The sequence below is a fragment of the Melanotaenia boesemani genome, chromosome 14 (assembly GCF_017639745.1).
Source record: "Melanotaenia boesemani isolate fMelBoe1 chromosome 14, fMelBoe1.pri, whole genome shotgun sequence".
NCBI classification, from domain to species: Eukaryota; Metazoa; Chordata; class Actinopteri; order Atheriniformes; family Melanotaeniidae; genus Melanotaenia; species Melanotaenia boesemani.
The window spans coordinates 30,362,699-30,386,269 of record NC_055695.1 but is presented as its reverse complement, the minus strand read 5'-3'; the positions used below and the strand labels follow the sequence as shown (position 1 = coordinate 30,386,269).

At 39.1% G+C, this 23,571-nt stretch overlaps 1 protein-coding gene across 1 annotated transcript in view; it reads left to right on the top strand.

Moving 5' to 3' along the window:
- ryk (receptor like tyrosine kinase) overlaps window positions 1-23,571 on the top strand; it is a 66,984-nt gene that overhangs the window by 1,359 nt on the left and 42,054 nt on the right. The window contains exons 2-3 of the mRNA XM_042006874.1: window positions 22,737-22,858; window positions 22,938-23,037. Of these exons, the coding sequence (XP_041862808.1) occupies window positions 22,737-22,858; window positions 22,938-23,037 (222 nt within the window). The remainder of the gene's footprint in view (window positions 1-22,736; window positions 22,859-22,937; window positions 23,038-23,571) is intronic.

Below are 23,571 nucleotides of genomic sequence, written 5' to 3'. Positions count from 1 at the left end.
TCACTCCTGATTGGAAATTATTGTCAATTTAAGCTCTCTGGTTGGTGGAAATTTTGATAAGAAGTGACTTCATCAAAGTCAAAATAGAGGTCTGTTGGCAGCATATTGATTGCAACATTTTTTTAAATGATAAAATGTGATAAATAATGGTGTTATCATTGTAGATTTACCATATGGTCTCTGAATAAACACTATATTGTATGGCTGCATTGTAAACCTCCTAGATGGGATGTAAATGCCTGGAAAACTTTTGTAGATTACCTAAAGGGTAAGCTATCCTTCATAATTTACCCCACAGAGTTACACACTACTCTTCCTGAGAAACTGATGATGATATAAGTGATGGTGCTTGGGGGCATCTACAGTCTTGTGGAGTTTTAAGATTTAAACAAGAAAGGGAAGAATATATCCGTGTTACTTGCCGGCCTTTGATTTCATCTTGAAATTCGCTCTGATGTGTGAACAGAAAATGAAATATAACATAAAATTGAGTATTTTATGTATTGAGTTGCAAGAAGGTAACTTTGCTTTGTTTAATATCAGTGTTGTTCAGCTGTGTGTTGCAGCAGACTGTTTATAATGTTTCTGTTTCATGTTTCAGGTGGTTACTGAGGGTGTTAGTTATCTAAGAACCACCACAGTCTAATGAAAGGGTAGATGCGTTAGACTCTAATGTCTTTAGAAAGGGAGGAAACCCATCATGCTCAGCTGTAGATAAATTTGTCATCATCTTGTTGCTGCATCAGCATTTTTTTTTATCAAGTGAGAATTAGCAGGAGTCAGCAAAGTGACCATTTTTTCTTTTATTCATCTGGGAAAGTGCCAGGTGTATCCTAAGGATACTGTGTTAGCTGACCTTCTTGTGTAATCAAAATGTAAAGTTATTCAGAGCTGCATGCCTGTGATTATGTTTAGGTCTCTTTGATGCTTGAACTCAGTCAAAAGCACGTATTTATGCAATTACACGGTAAATATATTTTTGGATGTGTTGTGAAATGGCAAACACTTAAAAACATGTTAACAGGTAGACCACAAAGAGCATGAAAGTATCGCTCATTATGCTGTTTGAAAAACCTTTCAGCTCTCTCTCTGCCCTCTGTCTGGTGTTGTAGTGGGCTGACTTTGTCCGTTTTTGTTCCTCTTGTTCTCCATCTTGCTAGTTAATATTCTCTTGCCAGACCGGGGCCTCTCCTGCAGTTGACCTGAAACCTCCTCTGGTTGTTCAGAGAAATCTCTTAATGTTTGACAACTTGGAGCTAAAACTGTGTGTGGACAGAAACTTCTGGGATGCAGGAAGAAGAAGAAGGAGTTGTTGAAAAGGGTGGAAACTGGCATCTGTGTCATGATGTTGACAGACTTCTGTTGAGTCCTGAGACACAAAGTTTACTTTGGTTATGAAGAAGGTGGTGAAGAGAAGGTCTCACCGTGTACTTAAACATAACAGTAAAAACTCTTAAGTATCATAGAAACTTGTTTTCATGCTAACATGCTAGACTTTAATCAGGTCCACCTGTTCAACCTGTATCAAGCAATCACACGGCAGCAACTCAACACATCTAGTCTTGTAGACGTGATGAAGATGACTTGCTGAAGTTCAAACTGAGCATCAGAATAAGGAAGAAAGGGGATTTAAGTGACTTTGAACGTGGCATGGTTGTTAGTTTGAGTATTTACTGGGATTTTCACACACAACCATCTCTAGGGTTTCCAGAGAATGGTCTGAAAAAGAGAAAATATCCAGTGAGCAGCAGTTGTCTGGACCAGAATGTCTTGTTGATGTCAGAGGTCAGAGGAGAATGGACAGACTGGTTGGAGATGGTAGAAAGACAACTGGAAGTCCAATAAGCACTGGTTCCAACCAAGGTCTGCAGAACAGCATCTACAATTCACACAGACTCACCAACACTGGACAATAGAAGATGGAGAAACGTTGCTGGTCTGATGAGTCTCCATTTCATCCACATTCAGATGCTAGGCTCAGAATTTGGTGGAAGCATCATGAAAACATGGATCCATCCTGCCTTGGATCAATGCTTCAGGTTGCTGGTGGTGTGATGGAGTGTGTCTCAAACCGCGCACTTACATGAGTGCACTGGAAGGTAGTGTGTAGTTCGCACTAAGCACTACCTTCTGTAGTGACACTATCGTGGGTAAGTGCTGATCCAAATTCAGCACTAACGTTTTGCACTTACAGGTAGTGACGTACCAGCTTTTGACGGTGATTCTTCTGCTGCCTTAATTTACAGAATGAATTTCCAACTCTTGGTTTTACTTTGTTTACTCTTTACTTAACCCCACCTGTAAACTTTGTCGCATCCAACGCAGGATCCTCCTCGGGCTGCACATGAATTAGAACGTATGCTTATTTATTTTAAGGTATATGACCCTCCTACATGCTGCCTAATAGCAGCGCCGCTCCGTTAATATACGTTTTTTAGGACAATCCTTCCAAGTTCTTCCAAAATCACGTTAACATACGTGTTTGCGTGTCATCATACTTTTATGCTATTAAATGCCTTTTAAACATTTAAAAAGATTCACTTTTTAAATGTTTTTAATTAATTTAGTAGATAATCTTATCTAGTTTGTTCTATTGTTTACTTGATCTCGTCTCAAGTATTGTGAAGAAAAGGGCACTTGTGTAATAAGTACACTAACTCGTGGTTGAAGTTTTTTATAGTTTAGTATTTTTGCACCACAGTGAGCAGTCTGACAGCACTGTTCGAGTCTGTATGAAGACTCTGCATAAACTAATGGAGCTTTAAATAACGCATTTATTTAAAACTGTTCATGTCTTTTTTTATATTTATTAATATTATTATATTTTGTTGTATTGTTTGGATTGTGTTATTGTTTTTGTGGTGTTCTGAAATAGAAATATACATTTCTTTCCCCCTCTAGAGTATCGAGCAACACCTGTAGTATCGGTATTGAGCTTGAAATTTTTGTATCGTGACAACTCTACTTCATGCACCTCTGACATGTAATATTCAAAAAACCTCTTCTGTACTTTTTCCAGTGCATTACCAGATATTTTTTTCAGAGTATATATGCACATTGTGATGTGACGTCTTATTTTTAAACATCCGGTCTTTCTAGGACATGGCGTTGCCAACATTCTTAGCATTAGCTGCTGATGTCGGAGCTAATAAGCTGCAAAATAGTTTACACGGTTTGTTTTTATCTTTGTTTATACTCTGGTTTTATATTAGTGGATGCCATTGTGTTTCTCTTATGTGTTGTGGTTGTCTTTTTAACAGAAGACAGAGGGGATGCAGTTTTTTGCACATGAGGAGATAAAAAAAACCTTTATAAATGAGATGTATACACAAAGTATTGGGCGAAATCTAGATGTGTTAATCCAGTTTCTCATAATCAGATAACTGCTATTATCTGATAAAGAATATCAGATTTTGCTGTCTACATGACCACTTAAATTATCTGATAACTCCAGAAATCAGGGAATGATCAGATTTTTGGTGTCCCTGTAAACGGGCTCACGAGTTCACTGGACTCCAACGGCCTCCACAGCCACCAGATCTCAGTCCAGTAGAGCAGCTTTGGGATGTGGTGGAACGGGAGATTCTCATCATGGATGCAGCCGACAAACCTGCAGCAGCTGTGTGATGCTGTCATGTCACCAACACCTTGTTAAATCTATCACACCAAGAATTAAGGTAGTTCTGGAGGAAAAAGGGGTCTAACCCGGTACTAGCAAGGTTGACCTAATAAAGTAGCCGCTGAGTTTACATCATAACATAAAACCGCCTTTTAAATGTTTAAGGTGCTCAGATTCACATCTGCTTTTCTTGATCTAACAGCTGGTTATCAAATAAGTAGTCTTCAGAGTTGATTTATCTACATTTATATGCAGACGTGCGTCTGCAACAGAAGAAAGAGAAAAAGTACATTTCCAGCTCAGAACTCCTACACTGTCTGTTGTGGACTTGTGTAAAACCACAGCCAAGTCTGCGCCGCAGCAGTGAGTCAGCATGCTCAATAACGTGATTTCATTTCTTGAAGATTTTATTATTACACATGACTGAGACTAAAGCAGGTGTAAATAATAGAATTAAAAATGGCTGAATTCCCTTTAATTGGCTGAGTATCAGAGTCGTGATGATGAATATTTCGTATTAACAGATCATTTAACTGGGATAAAGTGTAATGGTGATTATTAGTATTCACTTCTTTCCACTATGTTGCTGAGAAGAACTTGTGTGTGTGTGTGTGGCTACAAGACACAAAAGAGAATGATTTTTTTGTCTTAGTTCAGCCAGCCGGTCTTTAATGCATGCACATTATTCACAATCATACAAAGTCAAACTTCTCCTCACACCTAGATAAGATGAGTGGAAGTAAAGTTGCGCTCCACAGATGCTCCACAGTTTTAGTCCAGTTCCTGTCTGGTAATAACAAAGGATAACCACACTGGATGGCATGGGTCTGGTTGTAAAAGCAGACGAGCAGCTTCTTTCATCAAATGGACGAAACATGCAGAAAATATGAATTAAGAAGCGGCATGTTAAGACTACGTGTCATCTTAAAGGATTTCCAAACTGTTGCATTTTCTTAATAAAATCCTGATTTTTATAACCACACCTTCACATGATAAAATCACTGTTCAGGAAACATAAAGTCGAGGTCTTTGCAGGGAATTTGGCTGCACTTACGTAGACTTAGACTTAACTTTATTAATCCATTGGGATGACTCCCTCAGGATGTTCAACAATGAAGCGGCATATGTGAACACAGGTGTCCACGACAGAGGTTCTGCAGAGATTTTCCTCGCAGGCTCCTTGTAGGATCTCTGGAACATCGGCGGATGAGACGATGTCAACATTTCAGCATGTGCGTTTGTAAAAAAAGAAAATGGTGATTCCCACAACCTAATTCTTCAGGTGCTTCCAGGTGCAGCTCAAACACAGAGTGAGTTTGATGGAGGCTGCTCTCGTTTTTTGGCGACGCTTCTCAGCCGGTATATTCTGACACTGCTTCACCATAAACAGATGCAGCTTTTTCAAAATGCATCCATCTCTCATCCAGCTTTTCTGCTTCGTTTTGCTCAGGCACAGTAAAAAAAAAAAACTCTTAAATTAGCGAGGATAGTAGCAAATTCCACATTTTACAACTGATTCCAGTTTCCTCTTCTCATCTATGTCGTTCTTCACCTTAATTATCTCTTTGAATGTCTCTCTGCATATTCTGAACACAGAATATGCAGAGAGACATTCAAAGAGATAATCAAAGTCCTTCATCTAGACCTGTGAATTGTTAGATGCACCGGTTCAATCAAGAAAAATTTGCATTCTACAAATCTTTGGTTGCCTGTGCGACCAAATGGTTGCTTTCTTGAGCTCTGTGTATGCACAGAAATAAGTCTGGAAAACACAAGGCAAAATTACCTAGGGGGAAACCACGGATCTCATTCCCAGCAACAAAATCACTGGTGATCAGTTATCAATCTGAAACTAAATTCTAGGTATCCACGTTCCTGTCCAGCCACGCAGCAGGTAATGTTTGGCTGCATGTTGCTGAGAGTATATTAATAATAATCTGGGAGATGTTGTGACATTTAACATTATTTGCTCTTATCAGGGCAATGTTGTGATCAGAAAAAAATAATTCGCTCAGTAACACAAACAGATTCCATACAGTGAAGCCCTGCAGCCTAAAGACTAGTTACAAGAAAACTATGTCAAATATCTGTTCAAGTAGAAAAAGCTATGTCTTCACCAACTTTTGACAACTTATTACAACAAGACTAGTTTTTATATTCCAAAGTGGATTGTCAGTTATTAAAACCAGTTTTCCGTAAGATGAAGCAGCTTTTACTTTAATAATCTGATGTCTAATGTGGAGGACAGACACCCTCATCAGTAACTGGACCGCTGTGTGGCGTCACCATGTCGGCTGGTGGTTGCAGATCCGGGGTCTTTCAGACTCACCACCACAGCAAACATGGCGTGACGCACAACAACCACCGGAGAGTAGTCTAATCAACAGGTCTAGTTAAGGAAAACCATAGATGTGTTTAACTATGCAGGTAAACATGACAGTTTGCTGTACTGCAGACAGACAGAAAGACCTTTATTCTTTTTTTTAAATCAGAAACAGTGTTTGTTTTTAGTAACAAATACAAGACATGTTATTTTCTCCATTTTTCCAGTACCAAAAGCAGACGCATTAGGGTTTGAGCTTATTGATATTCCTGCCTTAAGAATTTCAGCCCCGGGCCCTGTTTAATGCTGGGTTTTAGTACCCATCTCTGCTATTTCTGCAGTCCAAACGATTACATTTTTGCAACTGTCTTGGTAAATTTCCAGGACATGTAGTCATTTTAAACATTCCCAGCAGAGTGAAGACAGTTTTCTTGTTAAAGCAATGAGGCACTGTCACAGGACGAGGTTACGTCTCCATCTGATGCCGTCTTGTTGTAGATTTTCTGACTTTAAAGCAGATGGGCTGTCTGTTGAGGTTTGTTCCTTGATAACTTTACCACACAACCACCTCTCAAGGGCTTGGTGAGGGAAACGTCATGCCTGGTCTAAAGCAGGCTTTTGAATACACTCTGCTAGTCTGAGGATGATGAGCAGACAGCATGCCTGATTGCTTTTGCATATGACTATAGAGGGTATTGAACTGTAATGAAATGTGGTATCTGCGCATCCCGAAATCTTTGGTAAACTTTGGATGTTGTCAGCGTGTGTGCATCTATCAGTGATGCGCAGGTTGATCCACATCGAGCGCCACTCAATGCCCGCCCCTCCTCGACAGCATCAAGGATGGGCGGGGTGGAGTCTGTGGCGCTGAGCCACACAGTGGTCTGTGTGGGAAAACCTGCTATTCTAGTTTGTTTGATTAAAGGATAAAATTGGTTTTCTTCTTGACAAGGTTTGTTTTTTCTGCCTCCTGTCTGAAATGACTAATATAAAGGAAGTATATCTCCTCAACGACGAGGACTGTACGTATAATCTTGGTCTCTACAGAAAGTTAAGACATGAGATTACTACAGAAGTGTCTGAATCAACATATGTGTTACTGTCAAATGTAAATAGTTATCTCCTAAATAAAAGAACCACATTACTTTGAAAGAAAACCAGAGGATAGCAGCCCAGGTCATCTAGGAATGAGTAAAGTAATGTCTGATGAGAAACTTTTCAGAAGTAGAAGCCATTGGGCAGGTACTATAAATATCTCAGGAAGCCATCGCCGATGTTAGTGATGGACACCTCTATCTATGCTCAGAGTCATAGCCCCCACATTCACCTTAGAAACATCACGAGGATCCAGAAAGAAGTGAAGTCCAAGATATTATATGATTGTAAGGGTGAATACCTCTTTATAAAACCCTCTTCATCTGCATGGAAACTAGCAGGACCTTCATGATTCATTTCAAACAAAGTAAGTCATACGAGGACACAGCAGGTTTTTAGAGCTGGAATCAAAGCAGCGAAAGTACGACATGATTTCTGATTCTGGCTGCTAGCTCCAGAGTTTCTGTCCCACCGTGATGAGACAGACGTCTTTGTAACCAGCAGAGTCTCTGCTTTCATGTGACACCTTGTTTAAGTGGTTTGTTTGAAGTGGAGAAATTAGCAGAAGCTCTAAAGCGGACAGTTCTGTTCTCATGTTTTTCTTTCATTCCCATATAATTTTTTGGGGTTTGAACTGTGTTTGGTTTAGATGCCAGTGCTTGGTAGAGTCTTTTAGCTGAGTTTCTCCTCATCATGTTGCTATGCTACATGTTAGGACTGATGTGTCCTAGTGTCTGCAAACATCTTCTGTACTGCACGTATCTCATGCTGCCTCCTGTACAGGGGGCTCTCGTCAAGAAGAGGTTAAGTGACATTATAGATCACTGTAACCAAGCGCTGCGTAGTTATGGCAGACCTTGAACCTACTGCTGCGTTTGTTGATGGCAACTGTTAAAAAACAAGATATTTGCTTCCTAGGGGGGTAAAAAGATCTGTTGATCTCCTGATGAAGAGGTTAAGTGCACCTTCAGGTACCAGAGGTTACTATTTAAAATCTGTTTTTTTTCTGTTTTTTAAATCTAAAAGGCTGTTCAAAAACAAACATGATATATAATCATGGTCACAGTGATTGTTTTCCTGCTCATCTGAGAGATGCTTCTTCAGTAAACACCAGAACAAACGTCACGTGGCCTTTCACCCAAGATTTGAAGCTTATAACCGTTTTTCTCTTTTCCTGGCAAATTGATTGTGTGTTTGAGCATTTAACAAATTAATCATTAAAAAAGCTTTTTGTATATCAGTTTGATTCAGTCTTCAACAAGTTTGACCCAAAAAAGTGTTTTTCTGGGTGAGACGTTAGAAGTGAAAGATCCTGTTTTCTAGCTGAACTTCCCCGTCCTCGACTAAAATTAGGATTGTGTTGACAAAATAAGCCTTCTCTCATTTAATTACATTTTCTAATAGATTTTTAGTTTTTCCAGGAAGGGGAAAACGACACGATGACACAAATTTTAATCGGACAAGCTGTACCTTGTATTACAGCTACCTCACATTATAATCCCTATAATGTGTTTTGTTCAGTGTTAGATTTTCAAGCAACATGGTTGTTATTTTGCTTCTTGCCCAATAAGGCAAATATTAGATTTTTTAAACTTTCTGGTTGGGTCCCTCAAAAATCAAATGTAACTATATTTCATAAAATAAAATCTGAGCCCACGAGTAAAACTGAGCATTTCTGTGGAATAGCTGTGTTGTTGGCTAACCGGCTGCCTTCCCCTCCTCCAGAGAGCTGAAAAGCCGAGGCCGGGCTTTGAAAACGAGCCTGTGAACTGTGAAGAGTGATTGGCAGCAGCATTCATTTCCTTCATGCCTCTTTCTAAGGATCCCGAGGCTGAATACGAGAGCCCCTGCTTTCTCATCTTTTGTCCAAGATCTGCTGTGCTAACAGGAGGTTCTGTAAAGCATCGACCCATTTCCACCAGACGCCGCTTTTCTGATGAAAATCACAAACTCACTCATGGTTTTTGCTCTTTGATTTCAGAGATGTTAAGATTTTACTTTGCTTCTAGGCTGCCATGTTATTAGAATAAAGAAGTATTTTACTAATGAGGTTGTGTTCAGGAAAACACGTCTTGAAACTGACAAAATACAAACAAAGTTGATCTCAGTCTAACAGATGGGCCCTGTACTACATGTAAAACAGCATCTAAAATAGCTGCATGAGATGGTTTGTGTGAGACCTCTTAAATGACCCTTTGGTCACCTGAAGATTGGATCACTGACACAAACAGGTGACCATTTTTCAGTAAACCATATGATATTTGTTGAGTAAACTCAGGAACCCCTTTGAGCAACAAATAAGCATGAATGAGGCTCCTTTGATGGGACGGCAGCAAAGCGCAGATTCCTTTTCATGCCTTCATCCTTGTCTGCCCTCGAGGCTCTAGAAGGAATAAAAGAGGGAAGCTGATGTATATTCTCTTTGAAGTGAGTCAAAGAAAACCACATAGATTGTGACTCAGTGTGTGTGTATGTGTGTTTTTTCTTTCTAGCTGTAAGCTACTTTGAAATGTGACTTTTTTTTAGCATCTACTGCTTTCTATATGCAAACACTTACATTTAGTCTTTGGTCAGGGTGTGTGGTGGAACTGGGGACATCAAAATGGGAATTCCTTTTGATTTATGCTTTTTATACACACACACACACACACACACACACACACACACACACACACACACACACACACACACACATAGTGTTATTAATTAATTGTAGTCAATGTGTTAAAGTCCCAAACCTACATTAAATATATTGTATATATTGTAAATATATGTTATATTTATATTGTGATCGGTTATTATAGGAAAGTGGTGTGTGATGGTGCTGACCAAAATAATATATCTCAATATTTTTCATAATTATATCAATTTCTCTGTATTTGACCCCCTCTAGCAAAGATGTCAACCAGTGGCATCTGACTGGAGCATCTTTCGTCTCTTTCAGTTTTACCTGAGGATGTGGAGGATGATGATTTTAGTTTCATGTTTGCAGTTAAGGTGGTGCAGCAGATTGCACATGTTGCTGACTCTTCTTCTAACCACAGCTGGGAGGTAGTGTTGCACGAGGCCCAGTGTTGTGTTGAAAAAGGCACCCGCATGGTATTTGTTTCGGCAAAACACCAGAGGGGTATTGCACGAAACCAAGATAAGCGATTAAGCCGGGATATGTTGGTTATCCTGGCTGAATTTAGCCCTAAGTCGGTTGCATGAAAGCAGCTCAAACTGATCCCGGCCAAGTTACTGTGGTGATTTATCCGCTGCAGCTAGCCTGCTCCAGACCAGGCTTACTGCTCAGGCTAAGATTAATCCTAGCGAGTCACCTGCATGTCCAACGTCAATTCTGTGAGGAATTAATGTGTTTTACAGCATGTCCATGGTCTTCCTAAGTATGGCGCGTCATTTTAATCATCCAGTATTAAAATATTACATATACAGTCACTGTACATTTAATCGAAATCTGTTCATAATCGCAACAGCCTTTTTATATGGATTCGAGTTGTAGTATTATTATTCGATTCTATTCTACAGTCATTTAGCAGACGCTTTTATCCAAAGCGACTTACATTTGAGAGTAAGAACAACACAAGCATGAATTCAAACAAGATGGGACATCATAATTAAGTGTTAGTCAGACCGCTTTTGAGTCCAGTTAGACCCAGGTGCTGTCGTGTAGTGCTAGTGCAGTGCATATAATTTTTTTTTTTTAAGTCATTTTATTTAAATACAGGATCACGATTTCATCACACAATATCAACTTAGTCATAAGTGCATGATTTCATCAGGCCAAGTGTTATATTGCTATGCTAATGAAGACTGCTCGTCAAATTGCTGTCAGAGGTTTTATAAATATGTGTTTTATTGCATTAGTTGAGATTACAAAACACAGCGGATGAGGTTACAAAGGTGTATTCAAAGAAATCCGTGACGAGGGCAATGTAGAATATTCAGGTCCAACTCCCCTTCACCTGTTCCCTCTTCATAATGGCTTGCCCTTTATCGGAGGATGTGCTGGACGAGGAAGCCCGCATCCTCAGAAGAGCATTCAGACGTGAACGAGTCTTCAGGGACAGCTCACATCCCCTGGCCTTTGGAGATGACTATGTCATTGAGAGATACAGATTTTCGGTTACTGGATTTCCAGGTCCAGTTTTCTGAGTGTCCGGCGTTTAATCTCAAGATCCAGCTCCATTTCTTGGAGCTTGCTCTTTTTGAGTCAGCTTTTAACATCTGCCAGCTCTCTCTCTCTCCAGGTGCCCTGAATAAAGCGTTCTGACAGTTTGTGAAGTCTGTAAAGGAGATGTCATGTGCAGTAGAATTGCAGTACTTTGTGTACCTTGTATGAAGCGGACAGTTTCTACTTTGGAGTCACTTACCAGCCTGCAAAATGTTCTTATATTTAATTTTTTCTTGCTGCCAGGTCCTTTTATGGCCAGACAGGTTTGTCCTTTATGAAGGACAGAAAGATAAAATAGACAAAAACGTAACATGAGGAAAATAGATTAAATGACACATTGTGGATAATTGTTTGCACCTAATCATACTCTACATTTCCTGAGTAACATGCACCTGCTTGTCACTCTTAAAGTATACAACAGTAAGTGGATTTGAAAAGTAATCCTTTAATTGTAGCCTAATTATGACAGTTCCAGTGGAGCACTGTTTATTAATTGTACAGTTTTTGACTACTTACACATTGAGCCGGTCGGCTATTGTCTGCCAGGCTCTCTCGCGTTCTTTACTTATGGCATTGGTATTGCCTTTTTTCCTTATAATATCCTTAACTTCGTCAGAGAACTCCATCAGGAGCTGTTGTTCAGCGGCCGTGACGTAGGACGCGCGACTTTTATCCATTTCCCCATCGGTGATTCTGTGAGCGATCGCGAGGTCTGCTTCAGTATGCCGTGCACACGCACTTATCCCAACTATCTTCACCTGGCTTAACCTAGCCGCACCTTCTCATCCTGGCTCAGCAAACGTGCAACCAATTAAGCCAGGATAGGCCGCGCAAGCTAGGTCAAGCTGGGCTTGCTTAATTATCCTGGATTGCTTTATTCTGGTTTCGTGCAATACCCCTCAGGCCTCCCATGACTGTCTTGTTATAGGGGAGGGGTCTTCGGCAGGACTGCTACTCATTGGTCAGAGTAAGAACGATACACACTTCCCATCAGTCTCCAGTAAGACCTGAACAAGTTGCTAGATTTGTCACTCTTTTTTTAAATTTTTAAAAGTTTCTAGAGGGGTCTGAATACTCACTAAAGCAACAGAGTAGTTAGCAGCAATGACGTCGGGTTTGTCACGTCCAGTGCACGTCATTCAGAACGTGACAAAATCGCAGAGCATAAAATGGCAAATCGCTGTTATATCACTGTTTTTGTAATCATTTAGAACCAAAATCAAACTTTTATAGTTTGAAATTGCACCACCCTAGCTTGGTTTTTTTATTTATTTATTTATTTAATAGGGACAGTGCACATTAATGAACATCTTTTCAGTCAGTGACAGATGTAAACATGCTGGATTATAGCAACAATGCTAATTTGCATCCATAGTCCCTAGGCAGGTAACACAAAAACAAAAGACAATGGACAGGACAATAAATCACAATAAGAGCACATCACAAGACAGGACATTATTAAGAAGTTAAAAGTCAGTGGTTACAGGACTGGTTTGCTTTAAACCACTGCTTGAGCTGAGTTTTGAAGGTAGATAATGTTGGACATTCCCTTATGAAGAGTGGAAGACTGTTCCAGATTTTGCTGGCCTTTACAGAAAGAGCATTTTGTCCAAAGGCTGTTTTTCTATGTGGGACCTCACAGTCCCCTCTAGAGCAGGCCCTGGTCCTAAGACCACTGTGACCCCTTTTTTTTAAGAAAGTCAGACATGGGAGGTGGGGCAAGTCCATGTAACACCTTGTACATCAAACGAGCAAATTTAAAATTTTTAAAGTTCTCGAAGCTCAACAACTTATACTTTTTCAAAATATTACAAACGTGGAATGACAATGGTTTTCTATCAAAGACCTTAAATGATTTTTTGTAGAGTGATTCTATGATTTTGCCTGTATTTACACCTGCCAGGGACCAACATGTGATACAATATTCAATGTGTGACAGAATCATTGAATGCAAAAACATTCTAGCAGCACCAAGTGTTATGAAAGGTCGTATTTGTTTAAAATTGTTCAAATTGAATTTCACTGTGTTAGATATTCTTTTAATGTGGCTCTTAAAACTTAGTGTGGAATTTAAAAACTAAAGTATCTCCAGACAACAGATACGGTATCATGTTCAGTATCAACATCTGGAAAAGCTTCATTTCAGTCTATTTTCACCGCTCAACATCTCCAGTAACACAGCTGCTCTGCTGCAGGTTTGTAGGTGCAGCAGTGGAAAAGGTCCCCCCCTCAAACAGTTTCCAGCTTCACCACTTGCAAAAGGAAGGATCCATTTAGCAAATTTCTTCAAGAAGGAATGTAGAGGAAAATAGAATATTTTCACACATCCTCTCATGGCTGCTCAACAGGAAGTAGATTTCACATTGATGACGTATGACAGAAATGATGAAAATGTGGCCGTGCTTCAAATGTCGGGGCAGTTATAACAAGTTAATGTTGCTGCAGACTCAACCACACTTTTCAGCGAAGAGCAGAGACAACAATGGAAATATGTCATTCGTGTGTAGGTCTGGGTTTATGTATGTCTTCAGAATTTATTCCCACATTGTCTTCTGGTTGCCCCATCTTTACTTTGCTGTTTGTTTGTTTGTTTTTTAGAATTATTGGCTTTTGTACTGTTTATTTTTATATTTTATACACATAAATTAAGAAAGAACTTGAAAAAGGTGAAAATGAATGTAGTTAATGTACTAATATGGAATTTTCTGCAACCAATCAGGCTTGCATCAGGTGGCGTGTTCCTCCATTCACAATGATAATAGTACGTGAAAAAGACAAAATCTTCAGACAGTTTTTACTCCTCAGAAGTTCAGCTTTTGTGTGTCGTGTCATCTTACTTAATTCCTCAGATATTACAGTATTTCTATGTAATTTTACTTCAGCTTGGAGACAGCCGGGCATAAAGGTTGCTGTGTATTTTTACATAGAGGATGAAAAGGGCCTCACCACACACCAGTTATCTTATATCAAGATCTGTACTCTGCAGCTTCTTTTATGGGGCAAGCTGAATGGACACTCGTTTGTCCTCCTGTGAGCTGGGAAGGTGATATCTTGCTGAAATGTGTAATGCTTTGTGTTAGAGCTGCAAATGGATCCATAGACAAACATTTTTTCTTAATCATTATTTACTTGCAGTTACTTTTCTTAATCATGCACTTAAAATTATTTCTTAAAAAGTAAAAATAAGACAACAACTGCACTTTGGTTGCATCATCCCTTTTTCTCAGGCAGGATTTGGCTTCATGCACTTCCTCCTCAATGGGAGGAAAAAACAAGAAAAATAGATAAAAGGTCTCAGACAGGAAAAATAAATTCATTTTTCCCTGCAAGAAGAAGAAGAAGATGGATGTTTAGCTCTCTGTGGTCTTGATTAGCATTACTTACTAAAGCCTGAAGCAGTGACACCATTGTTTACTTTTCATTGTGTCATGTGCCTGCATGCTGACATCATCCTCTCAATAACTTGCTGGTATTGTAAGATTTAAGCTGCTTTTGTGCCATTTTTTCCCCCTCTGTCTTTTAATTACTCTCCAGCATCAGGTCTCCTCTCTGCTGTTCTATAAGAGCGATACCGTTGGCTTCCCCTCCTCCTGCTTCATGCACCTATATATGCTGTGTAAGGGCTTTTTGAATATTATCTTTCTTAAGTACACGTACAAGTGTGCCAGATCCAGTTATTACAATGATCTGATTTTATCAGTTATCAGATTTTGGCTGGACATCTGCTTCCGGGTCGCTGCGCTTGTGGCCGACCGGTCAGTTTGTAGAGCAGTTAGTTTTTTACATCTCTGAACTGTAAACGGGCTCATTGACCTTCAGACCACAGATAGTGGCCTTCTAACTATCCTCAGATCCCAGTTTGTGGTAAAAGGAGATGAGGCTTTATAGAAATCTTTACCTGCTGCACTCAGACAACATCTCTGATACCTTTAAATCCTCAAAACTTCTGACGTCTGATTAATGTATTATGTTTTCTGTTGAGTCTAATCCAGATGCCCTGTTCCTTCTTTTCTAAACTCTAACATTATTGGGAGGGATTTAATTTGGATAAATACTTTCTTATTGTTGTTGTTCCCTTTATCAGGTAACATTTTAACTTTCTGATTGCATTTATTAACTGAATGAAATACTGCCTTAAAATTTCATATTGTTGTTTTTGTCTTATTTACTATTTTAACTCTCTGTTGCTATGTTAAGCCTTGATAGCATCATTCTAAAAAGTGCTTTATAAATAAAGTTTTATTATTATTATTATTATTATAGGTTTGTTTGGAGTTTCCAGTTGATAGAGTTTCATGCAAGCCCTCATTGTCTCCTTCCTTGGTTAACCAGCTTCTCTCCAGTGAATAGTTGGCTGCAGACCTCCTGAGCACTCAGGGATGAAGGCTTTGGGAGGTAGAGTGTACTGTGCATACAAGAGGGTCTTTGTTATATCTGTCTTGAACCTTGCCACCTGGCCGCTACCATCTTTTGTTCTCCCTTTTTCAATGTCTGCAATGTGATCCAGAGCTTGTAGCAAACACATGTTGACCAAAACCACTGTAGATGTTAGAAGGCTGCACATCTTAATCCCGATCTGTTGCTTTAGATCATAGTTTGGGAGGAATGCTGATATTCAGTTTATTTATATGAGTTTTATAATGATAAGGTTTGTGGCACCAGAAAGTATCTCATTTCAGTTTCAGTTTTCAGTTTCTGAAAGAATAAACCTCTCTTCCTCTACACAAGGAAAATCAAAGTTTGCCTGTTTCTACTCCTGTGAAGGTGCTCGGTGACCAACTGCAGACATGATAACTGACCTTTTATTTAGTCTAATTAATGAATTATTATCATTTTAGATTAGACCGGTCAATGTAATAATTAATTTACAGACTAGCCTTGTTTTATACACGCTTATACACGATTTCAACATGCAGATAAAACATGAAACTTTCATCATTAAAATTGTGCCAGATCGCTGGCAACGCCAAGCTCTCTCGCTTATGTTGTCAACAGTTTCTTAAGGGCAGTGTTGTGTAACTCTGGGGGGTAAATTGTGATGGATAGTTACCCTTTAGATGATCTACAGAACTTTTCCAGGCGCTTATATCCCGTCCAGGAGGTTTACGATCCCACCACTAAATGTCGTGTTTATTCAGAGACTGTGTGGTAAATCAGTCCATGATAATACCATTATTTATCACATTATCATCATAAAAACTATTACTATCACTTAGGGCGAATAATCTATAAAACTGAAGTTTCCATTCTTATGAAAATCGTGATTTTTTTCCATAGTTAGTTAGCAGCAGACTTAGCCGTCCCTCCACATCAGAACAGTGTTTGTCTGACAGATTTTCAGTGAAGTGATCCGTCACTCACGCCTGGGATTTAGCTGTGTGTATAACTGCAGTGAGAAATGCTGCTTTCTACGAGATGCAGAAATCAACTTAACCTACAAACTCTAGTTAAGAGACAACCTTCATCAGGGGAATTATTTCTGCAGTGGATCCTGTATGATAAGGATCCAGATGGAAAGAGATCACGGATGCATTGTGTCGCATATTTCTATGTAAGATATGAAGTCGTTTATATGGTGGAAAAGTTATGACATTATATGCTTTATTTTTGCTAGCATTTATCTATATAAATAAATAAATGTTTTTAATAAGTTTATTTATGTTTTGTAAGAAAAGAAAAAAAAATCGATTAAAATCGGAAATCAGATTTGGTTATAAAAAAATCGGAGATTTTATTTTTAGGCCATATCGCCCAGTCCTACTATCACTACTGTGTTGCTAACAAACATTTATTTTGACCGAAAAAAAAACAAATAAAACAACAACTTTATTTTGACCAGGAAATTATGATGAGGCTACTTCCTGTCAAACTTTCACCAATCAGAGAGCTTCATTTATCTGTCTGTCTGTGTATTCTTTGTTCATCCCGACCTTACCTGAGCTCAGAGAAGAATAAAATCGTGATAAAAAGCTACGAGAAGGGGCGGGTCTTCCTCTCTGACTGGTTTTGATTGACAGCTGCACACCATGCTGTGTGTTGGTTTGAAATTAAGAGCCGCCCTGGATGTTTTTGGCTGTTTGGTATGTAGTATAGCCAATGAGAAGCTGCCTTTCACTAAATTCAAGTCTAAGTAGATAATTATGAAAAAGAAAACGTGAATTGAGAGGAGGGAAATTTCAGCCTCATGACCTATTACAAAGCTTGAAATGTTTAGTTTCGCTTAGTTCAGTAAAGTTAGAACTTTACTTTTTTTTTCCGACTTAACATTCGTGCTTCAAATAAAGACAAAACATTTTTTTAAACCTCATTATTTTTCCACAGTAATTTAAATAATAATTCAGATCTATGTGTTGTGATCAAAAGACAGTCATTAAAATGTATTAAAATGACAAAAATCTGACAATTGAGGCTGTCCTGGAAACATCATCAACGCTTTCTATATGCAGTTTTACATTTAAACAAACAGGCAGAACAAAAAATAGCAGACTGGGTGGAAGTTTTCAGGGTTAATGTTGATTCTCCGTCACTGCTGTTTCTTTGTACGCTCGTGTGCCAGACTGTTTTCCAGCCAGTGGGGGTGTTACAGTGAACAATGCAATTTAGTATTGTTTTTTTTATCACTTGACATCTACAGAGAGAAATGACAACGTCCAGCAGGAAATAATCCCTCCAAACACAACATGCTGCCCATTCAATGTGCTGGAACTCAGAACATGATTTCCATTTAGCACTTAGGAAGTCCGTTGGGATCTGAGATGCTTGCAAGCAGCATTATGATGTAATGAGGCTCTTGAAATGTGGTGATCAAACACCAACTAAACATGATTTGGTTTACATTTTACTGCTTGGAAGACCTTCTGTTTGTGTTGAGAGTGAAGATGCTGCTGCGAGAGGAAAAAAACCTGAGCCACTTTTTTCTGGGCCTTTATGCCTGGCTGCTCGGTTTAATAGGCGTAAACGTTTGGTGCCCTCATGCTGAGTTAAGGAGGCCACACAGAGCTGAGTATGAGAACAGCAATTATGGTAAATGGTAAATGGCCTGTATCTATATAGCATTCACACACACATTCACACACTGATGGCGGAAGCTGCCATGCAAGGCGCTCAACCATGAGCCATCAGGAGCAATTAGGGGTTCGGTGTCTTGCTCAGGGAGACCTCGACATGAGCTCTCCGGGCCAGGATCAAACTGGCAACCCTTGGGCTGCAGGCCGACCACTCTACCCACTGAGCCACGCCGCCCACAATTATAGCTGTAGCTATGTGCTTCACAACTCTTCTAAGACATGACGTCCACAGAAAGTGTTGTTGTATATCTTCTGGATGTTTATGTTTTCCTGTTTGCTGTCAGCTTCATGATACTATTACAGAGCCCTTCTGCACTTCTAAAAAAGATTATTATTATTATTCACTTTGAAGTGAGCAGCACAGCAAGAACACTTTCTGAACCCTGAATAAAATAAATCAGCTATTTTTAATTATTAAATTATAGACTAATATATAAGCTTTCAATGTTTAATAAAGAAATTAAAGAGTTTCTTATTAAGAAAAGTTTAAATTATGTTAAAGTCATCGTCCACAGAAAAATAGTACCAGTTGGTAATTTAGACTAACAGATTTTTTAACACATAGGTGAATGTTACTATACAGAAGTTACAGCCAGTATATCAGTTTGATATATTATCAGCACAAATCATACATACTTTTACTTATTTTGTAGTGTGGAATGTAAGAAAAGGCTTGATCAAGTGATATTACTCAGAACAACAGTCAGGAAAAACTGAACCATTTATTATTAGCCATGGGTCGCATAAATTTTAACCTTAAGCATAATATACAACAAATTAATTAAATAAATAAAAAATAAATTAGAAGACCATGAAAAATAACCTCAATAAATCTAATATAAAAAAAAAGTTCCAATTTAATGTCTCTTCGGTTCTTTTTAATTGTCAGTAAATGGTAGGAACAACTGTCCAAATACTTAACATTAGGAGTCCACAGCTTCAATTTCTCTGACTGCTCAAAACAACATGGTCTTTGCTCTTAGCCTTCGCACAACAGTGTAAACAACATAAACGTTAGGGCGAGATTTTCAAGTATACTGAGACTTGATCAGACGCGATATAGAATGAGGGAATATCGTTTATATCGAGATAGCTTGTTTTGAGTTAAAAGCATCTTTTCTTTTGCATTTTGCACAGCTGTATTTTTGTTATGGTCATAGAACAATATTTTTCATTAATTTTGTTTTAGGAGCATTTAATTTAATATAAAGCTACTTTAATTTCAGTCAACTCTTTTAATGCACATGTGCTGCTGATCCTTAATAAAAGTGTATTTAGCACTGAAGGCTGTAAATTAGAGCTGTTTCATTGGTTAGTTCACTAATATATATATATATATATATATATATATATATATATATATATTGAGATGTATATCGTAATTCAGGTAAAGAATATCAAGATACAGAATTTGGTTGTTATCGCCCATCCCTAATAATCATAATCACTTATCACTCTAATAACAAGAGCAGAAATCAAATAATAATCAGTTAGTTAACTAAAAGGACGGCTACCCTTTCTATTCCTCCATCTCCACTATCTGCAGTCCCACCATGATGTGGAGATATTTATTTTAAGTAGATAAGCATTTCGGCGTGCTGAGCTGTCAGCCTGCTCCTGTGCTCATCAATGATAATTGATGCCATGCTCAAGAGCCTCTGGCTAGTTTTTTGAGATGCTGCTTCAAATGCATGATGAGGTTGGACTTATCAAACTTCCTTGGTTCTGTTCTACCACGGGAAACTTGTGCATGACATGTTGCCCTCAGCTGCAGCGTCTTTTTCAGACTTAAACGAAAAATACTGCGACATGGCCGACATCGCTCCTGCTGCGTGCTACTTTGCTACCACACACTGTTGTGATCACATGGGAATACACTGCTTATATTTGAGTTCTTATTTTGGAGATTTTTGATGCAGGGGTCAAAAAGAACGCAGCCCCACCTGGCCCCATCACCCTGTGTGACTCCCCAGTCAGCTTCCTCACCAAGACAGCCTAGCAGTGGATGTACTTCCGGCAGCAGCAGAAAAAGTTCAACCTGCCAAAGACAGTGATGGTGCACTTCTGCACCTCCATCATTACGTCCATCCTCACCTCTTCCATCACCATCTGGTACGCTGCTGCCACTGCCAAGGACAAGAGCAGACTGCAGCGTCTCATTTGCTCTGCAGAGAAGGTGATTGGCTGCAGTCTGCCTTTCCTCGAGGACTTGTTCACCACCAGGTCCCTGCGGCATGCAGGACTGATTGGGCTGACCCCTCCCACCCCGGCCACAAACTCTTCAAGATGCTCCCATCTGGCAAGAGGCTGTGGACAAAAACCTCACGCCATAAAAACAGTTTCTTCCCCCCTGCAGCCGGCCTTGTCAACATGACTCTGACAGTGGTTCAACCCCTCAGTGTGTCCCGCCTTGGACACTACACATTACATTAACTTTGTATAAATGCTGCCACAATCTAAACGTCGCACATCCTCAGTTCTGATTGTACATACATTTATAGTGGACTCACTTGCACAGCTTTTCTTTTTATTGTTGTAAATTTCCTATGTAGTGTATTTATTTTATTTAAAAAATTTTTAATTAATAAATTTTTTTTATATCTGCTCTTGTTGGCACCAACGGACCAAATCAAATTCCTTGTATGTGTAAACCTACCTGGGAAAAAATTGATTCTGATATAATCTGATACGTTTTTTTTTTTGGCTGTTATCAGACCTATTTCCGATATCAATATTGGATCGGGACCCCCCAAATGTGAACCTTTTCTTCGGTACCTCAGTCAAGATGCCTTCAAGAAACAAAGTTTTCAGGTCTGAATTAGTCCGTCCCTCCAGGAATGTGCGATGTTGTGATCACAACTATAAACAAAAATTCAGCCAATCGCTCTACGTTTGGCAGGTCTTTGCAATTTTGTTTTAATCCAGCTTTAATCCAACATTCACAAATTACCACATGCAAATACGACTTCAACTTTACTTCCACATTTGTGATTATGAATGTACAGACGTGTGTGAGAGAAGTGTGTCACCGTCTAAAATCACCACAGGGACCGTTAACAGTCCGTTAACATCAAAATCCAGTAGCTGGAAGTGATCAGATAAGTGCTGTAAACTGACCTGACGCGTCTACAAGCACTTTAGAAATGTGATGTTAGGGCTGGGCGATATGACCTCAAATCAGCATCACTATTAAATGAATATTTAAACTCAATTTCCATTAATTAGCTATTATGTTTTATATTTCTGTATAATTTTAGGCCCCGTAGCTAACTGACAGTTTTAGTTGCAAATATTTTCATAATAGATGAGCAGATATTGATTTGTATAATAAGTGAAAGGAAGCACACACAGAATATAGACGGTCATTTAATGTATATATTTTACATATATTTAAGAGATAGTTTAATAAAATTGCATTAAGCGAGATTACATCGATTATTTGTACTGAATATCGGTTTTGACTAATTTTCCTTTCACTACCCAACTCTGCCCTTGGCATAATTTTCCAGTCCCTTACTGGATTAATTTTTGAGTGTGCACATAGTGACGTAACTTCCTGTTATTTTAAAAACATCTGTTCTTCTTTAAACATGGCTGCACCTGCTGCCTCAGCGTTAGCGGTTAATGATTCTCAGAATTCATAGTGAATTTAACCACCAGTATTACCTATGAAAACTTCTGAGAGGTGATAGGAGTTAATTGTTCATTTGATTAACTGTACATATCCCAAAAATCTAGTTCAGTTACTCTGTTTTTGTAAGAACTTAAAAGGAAGTAAACAAGAAACCTGTGTTTGCTTGTTAGATACAAGCTGTAGAAACACAAATTCCCGAGAATGTTTTTATTTGAGACGGTGTAAAAAAGCTCTTTGAGCTGAAGCTCTGGCACTGCCCCAGGGCATTGTGGGAGTCAGGGTACATTCTTCAACCTCTTTAAACTGGATATTCTGAGACTGAGAGACACTCTGCCAGACGGACACTTCCAAGGACTGATAACCTGCCCCAGGCTGGGGTTGGGAATTTCATCATCCCACATTAGACTTTTTGATGCACCAGGGGAAGAAAGATGAAAACACTAGAGCCATACCAACACGGTCAGCTTTCCAGCGTTTGAAGCTTAAATCCTGCATTCACTGAAGGGCTGGGTAAATGCTACTTTATTCATTTCTATCTTTTTCCTGCCGAGTTTTGTCCTGCAGTTAGGACATGAATGTCTTGTTTTTGTTGTGGCCTCACATCTTTTTACTTGGGCACAAAGAGTCCTCAAGTGCTAACAGATGTATAGTCCGTCTCTTTTATTGAGAAAAAACTCTCCTCCTAATCAAAGGTGGCACTTTGAGTGAATATCGGACCATTTTTACCCCAATGTTGCTCTCGATGGCAGGAAAAGTACATTTTTGTGTCCACCATTTTCAGCACGTCTCATCAGTTGTAATGTAATGCCATCTGTCCTCCACAGGCCTGGATGCAGAGCTCTACTATGTACGAGATGACGTGGTGAATCATTATGCACTCTCCTTCAACATGCCTGTTCCCACGGAGACCAACAGCCTTTACTTCACGTGGTATTCCAAATCAAAGGTAAAGCTTATTCCCAGTTCTTTCTTACCTTTGAACATGCAGCGAGATCAAAATAATTTAAACGGATTATCCTTTAAAGGTCGACTACCGGCTTGCATTCTCTGTGGAGAACCCTGCGGCCCTGAACGCACCTTGGAGCAACATCTCCAGCCAGGGCGAGATTCCCCGCGTTCCCACTGGTCTGTTAAATATTCAGTTTTTTGTTTTATTTGCTGCCTCATCCCATAAAAGTATGTTTCTTCCCTTCATCTTTATTTACTGGTTGAAAACTGACACCACTTTCACCTGTTTGTATGCAAGCAGCCAGTTACTGTATCTGAGAAAATTATGAGGAGCTATAACGGGGTAAAACATCTTTCATGACTGTCCCTTGTTGTGTTTCATGTTTTTTTTCTTGCTTATTGTATTTCTTTGTGCATAAATGAGATTTTACTTACTTAATAAAATACAGCCATTCATGCGCTTAGATCTAATTATCTAATCATCACATAACTTTTTTTCTTTTAAGATATTGGTAGCAGTGCTGGGCGGTGTGGCCAGAATTTATCATATAGAATATAGATGTGGCCAGAATATATCACTGTATTCACTTATCCATCCGTCCGTCCGTCCATCTTCTTGACGCTTATCGGGTTAGGTAACGGGGGCAGCAGACTAAGCAGGGAAGCCCAGACTTCCCTCTCCCTTGCCACTTCTTTCATTTTGAATTCATT